This window comes from Maniola jurtina, chromosome 2 (assembly GCF_905333055.1).
Source record: "Maniola jurtina chromosome 2, ilManJurt1.1, whole genome shotgun sequence".
In the NCBI taxonomy this organism is placed as follows: Eukaryota; Metazoa; Arthropoda; class Insecta; order Lepidoptera; family Nymphalidae; genus Maniola; species Maniola jurtina.
In genome coordinates this window covers 7,592,146-7,599,982 of record NC_060030.1, presented here as the reverse complement: position 1 = coordinate 7,599,982, position 7,837 = coordinate 7,592,146, and the positions used below count along the sequence as shown (strand labels likewise).

Here is a 7,837-nt window from a genome sequence, read left to right as displayed (position 1 = left end):
CAATGATGACATCACTAAATTGCTACGTCACGGAGGTCGACGGTCGTCAAATTGATATTTTTCAGTATTGCCAGACGGTTACATTTGTTACATTTTTCGTAACTTTAAATAAACATAGAAAGCTCCAAATCTTACACTCAAACAGCAGACAGCACGCAAATATTCTTTTCTTAACGCCAGCCCTTCAGCCTGCACTGATATAAAAATAAATCCTTATTTAAAAATATCCTTATTTTTTAATTTAAGCATTTCAATAAATCATCTTTAAATCAAAATCGTAACTTTTTAGGAAAACTAACTTTCATATTCATGAATACTCACAGACGGTGCTGTAAGCAAGGAACATAACTATTTACTTTAGGGATTCATGGCACTGGCTCCATTCCACTCACTTCATGGCCTCCATGGTAATTTATAATTCAAGGGCCCTGGCAACACTATTATTTTAGTGAATAATAAATTATTTTTATGTTTAATTCTGCCGGCTTTGAGCTGCATATAAATTCGTGACCTTTGTGCTTTGCCTTTATTTATTCAAATAAGAAATCCGGTCGACAATCAAATTTGAAACCTGTTTTAAAAAGGGTTTCGTAGTTATAAGTAACCTACTCACAAATATGGAGGTATGAATAGTTTTATTTAATAAAGAAGTCAATAATATATTTGCCTAATATAGTTTATCCTTTAATGGGTTATATAAATTATTACAGATAGAAATTCTGAGTGCGTCTGGTTCAAAACCGATTGGAAAAATTCGCGTAAATGAAGACGCTACAATCAAGAACGTGAAAGACAAAATTCATCAAAGTCTTAAAACTTCTTTATATCCGGATAGACAATCCATAAAACAAGAAGCAAAAGGTAGATCGCTAAAAGACGAAACCACTCTGAAGTCTTTAAACATTGATGATGGTGCAAAACTGTACTTACAAGATCTTGGACCTCAGATTTCCTGGAAGAATGTGTTCTTGGCAGAATACGCTGGACCTCTATTTGTTTACCTGTGGGTGTACCAAAGGCCCTGGATATTGTATGGAAATGTAACATCATCTCCAGGGACTGTAGCAAGGTATGAAAGTGACATTTTACATATTTTTAACTTTATGCCAACAATAATTTAAAAAAATTAAATTAAAAATAGCAAGCTAACGATCTGGTGGGTCACCTGATGTTAAATGATTACTGCCGCCCATGAACATTTGCAGCACCAGAGGAACTACCAGTGTGTTGTCAGCCTTTCAGGAGTTTGTTGGTCCGCCCCTTGAATAACTCCAAGTTGTAATCTGGTGGGTACACTACCAAAAGGAGTTGATTCCACAGTTCAATATAGAATTAGTACCTACAGTACCCATGCGCACAAGTGTGTAGTAAGTGGTAGTAAATTAATTTCATCATTATGATTTCAACCCATCATTGGCCCATTATTCAGCATGGAGCGCTACAGAATGAGAAGGACCAGGCCAAAGCAGATTGGCAGACTTCACAATATGTAGTGATAGTGTAATGGTTATGTTAGCCTAGTCAGTGGGGCCCATGGTCTGATCCTGGGTATGCATCTCTGACTTTTCAGAGTTGTGTGCTACAAGCAATTAAATATCACATTGCTTTAACAGTAAAGGAAAACATTATATAATCTGTAAACAAAACCTGCATACCTAAGAGTTCTTCATAAATTTAATAAGGAAAAAATATTTACTGGTTATGTTTCCAGTGGTTTTTTCATTATTACAGAAGTTATGTAATTAAAGTTTAATATCCTACTAATACTACTACAAACACAAAAGTTTGTATGTATGGAATACATACATACAAACTTTAATAAGAAACATCCATACTATGGATGTTTCTTACTCTTTCACACCAAAACTACTGGATGGATTTGGCTAGAAATACAGATAGATTATACCCTGGATTAACACATAGGCTACTTTTTATCCCATTTCCATGGAATTATTAAAAACTTATATCCACTGGAACAAAGTCACAGGTATCAACTGGTGTATTATAAAATACCTCCTAAAATATAAAAAATTGTTTACAGTTTGGCAGCAGCATGCTGGTCAGTTCACTATGGCAAACGTCTGCTTGAAACCATGTTTGTGCACCGTTTCTCCCATGGCACCATGCCACTAAGAAACCTCTTCAAGAACTGTGCATACTATTGGCTGTTCACACTGTACATTGCGTACCATATTAATCATCCACTCTTCACAGAGCCATGCAGTCTTTGTGTGTATGTGGGCTTAGCAGGATTTGCGGTAAGCTGATAAACTTATTTTTTTTTAAGTTTTGAGCTAGCAAATAGAACTGGATTACTATTAATTTTACAAACCAGCAAATAAACAGACAGCAATCACATGTTTAAGATGTTTAAAATTGCATTTTTAAGATTGGACTAATTCTGTTTTATTTGACAACACATTTTTCGTACATATCTATGATTTTTCGTAGCAATTGCTGAACTGTTTAAGAATTATGACTTTTACAATTTTAAAAAAAGTGAGTTGAATGTCTAGTTTGGTTCAGTTTGCCAGATCCTTAAATATAAACTTGAATGCATCTTTAAAAACTATACATGTTTGCAAATTTTTTTTATGATTATTTCAAACCAGGGCTACAAGGTTGCAATCCTTGATATTATAGCATAGTAAGTTTGTAAATGTTTTCAACCTCATGAAAAAATGTTATTAGAATTAACTGTCACTGTGTTATGGTGTCTGATGGTTGTAGTGATTCTGTATGACAGTAGAAGATATTTTGATTTAGTTGATGGCATACTATAAGTATTTCTGGTCTTATATTATTATGTATGCAGACTAACCATGCCCAGACTGAATATTCTGAAACTTAGCAAGACAAAATTACCAAATTTTTCTTGCCAGACATCTGCCAGGCGTACCATACTTTAAGTAAGGTTATAACTTATAAGCAATAAACAATTTAATATTACCTATCTTAAATCATCATTTATTGCTTTTAGCCTGGTAAGTTGTCTGTTTTTATCATCATATCCTTAAAATAAACTTTTAACTTTTTAAAATATTACAAAACATGAATATGTTTTGGTCCTTGAATAAGGACCCTGAGTAATAAATATCAGGGTGGGGTGAAAAAAAACTAAATTTCTAAGGAATCCTCCGTGCGTTGATGATGAAATAATTAAACGACACGAGTTCCTTCGTAAAAATTAGTTGCTTAAATGATGCTTAATTATGTTGAAGTAGATAACTATTCACTTCACAGAGAATTTAGAGAAATAATTAGTAAGATAGAATTAGTTAATGTGTAAAATCTTTTAAGTATTTTGTAACAAACTTACACATTAATGACACAACATAGCAATCAAGGCAACCATAATTTTTAATGATCAAGTCTGTAGATACTAGCTACATTTAGGTATACACAATACAGTGATTGATGACAAGTAATAACTTTTTATTGCCTCTAAAACAGAGAACAAAATTAAGATAAAACAAAAATAGTTACTTCAATCAAAGATTTAAAGATAAAGATACTTAAACTTATTGGTTTCACAAAAGGTAGAAGTTAGAACAAAGAATTTTAGTAAAATTCTATGAAAGAGCTATCTATATATATTACTAGCTGATACCCGCGACTTCGTTCGCGTGGATGTAGGTTTTTTAAAATTCCCGTGGGAACTCTTTGATTTTCCGGGATAAAACGTAGCCTATGTGCTAATCCAACTATTCTAAATTTCAGCCCAATCCGTCCAGTAGTTTTTGCGTGAAAGAGTAACAAACATACACACACACACACATACAAACTTTCTCCTTTATAATATTAGTGTGGTTTGTAAATGCAAACATTGCTGAGTGTATCAGTATATGTATCAACTAGCCGATGCCCGCGACTTCGCCCGCGTGTATTTAGGTTTTTCGAAATCCCGTGGGAACTCTTTGATTTTCCGAGATAAAAAGTAGCCTATGTGCTAATCCAGGATATTATCTATCTCCATTCCAAATTTCAGCCAAATCCGTCCTGTAGTTTTTGCATGAAGGAGTAACAAACATACTCACACACACACAAACTTTCTAATATTAGTGTGACAATATTTTCAAGTATCTTTTATTATATTGTGAGTGCATTCCCTCTAAGGATCAGCGCAAACTGAGCAGCAAAATGCTCGAGCAATTTCAATTGATAAAATTATTAACTAAATTACAACTGAAAATCCACAAGGCATTATCTCTTGCACAGTATTTTCAAACTCTATTTAATAGTGATTTAGTAATTTATCATCAATTTCAATGATAACTGCTATAGGAAGGAGTAGGTTATGAGGAAACTGATACTTACTGAGTTACTAATAAACATTTTGCTAAACAGCATAGTTGATGATATGATGTGTAGTGTATGCCTACATCCTTCTATAGTATTGTAGTTATGAGTAAATATGGCATTTCCTGAACAAGGTATTCTAGCAACAATAAATCCTACCAAAGAGTTAATTAAGTCTATAAAGGCAAATAAATATTATAAAAAAAAATATTATATTTCCGAATGAAACTACTTTGGAGGTTTACCTTGAACGTATTACAAAAATATATTTAGGTCTAAAAGTCTATACGAATTTGTGGTCTTGTAGTAAGACAAGGGTAAATAAATAATTAGCAAAAGTACCTTCAATATATTACATCCATTTTAGGCTGTGAAAGGCGTTCAAAATTTATTTTTACGTAATATATATTTTGTATGTATAACAAATTACCTTGATTTTGTAACAAGCAGAATCGCGCCTACCTCATACCTACTGTTGACCTTAACAGCCCATATGTATTGCGACTTTTGGAAACTATGATTTATTTGAAACAATAACTTTGATATTTGACTATTAAAGTGAGCCTTTAATGTAAATTCTCAATAAATAGTTTTTCTATTTAATCAATATTTAATAAACCAATTGTATACAATTTCTTCGACAGGAAAAGCTCCGAAAATTGCTGCAAATTATCTAAATTACTTATCAAAATTTTTTGTGTGGAAACAGTGATTAATTTTTCTGTAATCTACGATTATGTCATTAAAACCTTTTAATGTATCTTTCCAGATATGTGAGCTGGGCAATTTCAGCATCCACATTTTGTTGAAGAACCTGCGACCCCCTGGCACTAAAGTGAGGCGCATTCCAGTGCCCGATGGCAACCCTTTCTCTCAGCTCTTCAACTTTGTCTCCTGCCCCAACTATACTTACGAGTTCGGCTCGTGGTTCTTCTTCACTGTAATGACGAAATGTATTCCTGGTAAGTTATTTTCTAGTGCATTTTTTACCCGACTCTGCCGCAAAGCCAAAAGGAAGGGTTATGATTTTAACAGTGTATGTATGTATGTATGTATGTTTGTATCCAGATTCTGTGTGTTCCACCATAGTGCCTAAACTACTGGATCGATTTTGAGGAATGAGGTGTCAATTGATTCGTTGTAAAGGTCCGGGTGACATAGGCTACATTTTATATGAAAAAATTGACCTAACTGATGTTACATTAAAAAAAGTGGGGGGTCTCCCAAAATATTTTTTTACTTTTGTATCAAGTGGGATGTCAAATGAAAGAGGAGAAAATTCTGAGTTCATAAATATAAATGTACTACAACATTAAAATTTATCAAGTGACAGAAAAACAATTTTACTATAAACTTTCAGTGTTTATTAAGAAAATCGCAGTCGGGTTTTAGTTTTCAACTTTTTTCCGTGAAAAATTGGCGTTTTAAGTTTCTACAACTTAATCATACAACATGATTATATTATAATCGCAATTATCTATATCTGATTGCAATTATCCAATCAAGGAGTCGCGGCGTGCCGAGACCAAACACATTCATTTTCATTATTTAGGAACTTACTAATTCAGCATGTATTATAGTAGTAAGTATAGACTACCACTTTTGTATAAAGAATTTTCACATAAGACAGCAATTATTATTATCAGTCTTATAATCTCCATAATGCGACACGTAAAATAAATAATTTTAGCGAGTTTTTATCGATTTGATTATAACAAGATTACTGATTTATATTCAAGATTTACTGATTGACTTATTGACTGATTAAGGAATATCTAGACATTGTAAAATAATGATTGCTCTTTAATTAAACTTACTGTAGGATATTTTATCTATATTTTAAATTGTCAGTAAACGAGCCATTGGGTCGAGAAAGGATTTGCGTGTCTTCACTTCATTACTTTTTAGGATTCCGTCCGTCTGTCCGTCACTGGGCTGTATGTCATGAAATGTAATGGCGAATTGCATAATGGATGCCATGCAACATAAAAATATTAAAAGTGCAGTGTCCATATATCTTGTACGATGATACGGAAGTGACGGAACCCTTAGTTGTGACAGAATCAAAAGTGCAATTAAAAAAACCCCGGCCAAGTGCGAGTCAGATTCGCGCACTGAGAGTTCCCTACTCGGGTTTTTTCCAAAATTTTGCATTTAAATAATACCTATAATAATAAAAATCTGTTTCAGAATGTACAGGTAAAGCCCTTTCATATGATACCCCATTTCGTATCTTTGTAACTTGTACAATTTGAAAATTAAAACACATTTTTTCTTTCTAAATGATGTAACCACAAATTCGGGGTTTTTAATTTATTCCTGTACTTGTGCTACCTACATGCCAAATTTCATGATTCTAGGTACAGGTTTCTTGACAGACACGACGGACGGACGGACGGACAGACAGACAACCATCGATGTATATGGATTAGCCTTTCCCATACAATTCCTTCCGCAAAAATACGCTTAAATCTTACGTCATCGTCATTGACAAAGTCAAGAGACTTTTGCAAATTCTCTTGACTCTTCGAAGGGCTCATCCATATACATGGATGCAGACAACAAAGTGATCCTATAAGGATTCCGTTTTTCCTTTGAGGTAGCTAAAAACAAAAGAAAATGTTAAAGGTGTTCTGTATTTTATTTGCAGCTGGAATATTTGCTGTGGTTGGACTGTACCAAATGTCAGTGTGGGCGCTCGGCAAACATCGCAACTACAAGAAGGAGTTCCCTGACTACCCCAAAGGTCGGAAAGCTATTCTGCCATTCATTCTTTAAAGTCTTAATAATATTTACTGAAATCCTACCAGTAGAATTGGTACTAGGTACCAATATAATGCCAATGTAGTTTCAAAATGTAATGTAAAAATCCTCAGGCACACAACTTTTTTCACAATAATGCATATTTATATTTGGTTGGATATATTTTAAGACTGGTGTAGGAATAAATGTTTAAGGATTTAGCTTTAAATTTTTGATTATATGGTTTTATACATTTTTTCGTTGGGACTGAGTAATTGATTTAATTCAATAATTTTTCTATTGATGCAATAAAGATGCAATGTTTTTATCTTAGGGGGTAATAGGTCATTATTTTATTTCGTTATGTTAATTAAACTTAGAATAAAGGCATTTAATAAATGATATATATTTTTTCTACAATAGTATTTTATTTATTACATATATTGATATAAGTATAAATCCTAAACGAATACATTGAAACGATAGTATTTGAACCAGTGCGTATGCTATCTTTCATTCTAACATTATTCTAATTAAATCTATTCATATAAAGACTTGTAAGTCCTAGCTGACTGTTATCAATATATGAACTAAAAAAAAAAAAAGATTTTGACGAATTGAGAATCTCCTCCTTTTTTGAAGTCTGTTAAAAATCGCTGGGGTTAGAAACTTGAATTTTTGACAGTATGCCCCTTTTATGACGTTGGCAATCACTGAGAAAGGATTTTTGGAAATTCCACCAATAAGGCGGTTATACAAGGTGTAACCAGAACGTAAGCAAAAATTTCGCGTTATT

The 7,837-nt window shown here is 33.0% G+C and overlaps 1 protein-coding gene across 1 annotated transcript; it reads left to right on the top strand.

The window, feature by feature from the left end:
* The first annotated feature begins 413 nt into the window (after positions 1-413).
* On the top strand, positions 414-7,458 carry LOC123871718 (probable very-long-chain enoyl-CoA reductase art-1). The gene is made up of 5 exons (XM_045915637.1): positions 414-623; positions 711-1,069; positions 2,042-2,258; positions 5,069-5,261; positions 6,950-7,458. The coding sequence occupies exons 1-5, from the start codon at positions 618-620 to the stop codon at positions 7,075-7,077; spliced, it is 903 nt and encodes a 300-aa protein (XP_045771593.1). The 5' UTR covers positions 414-617; the 3' UTR covers positions 7,078-7,458.
* The last annotated feature ends 379 nt before the right edge of the window (positions 7,459-7,837 follow it).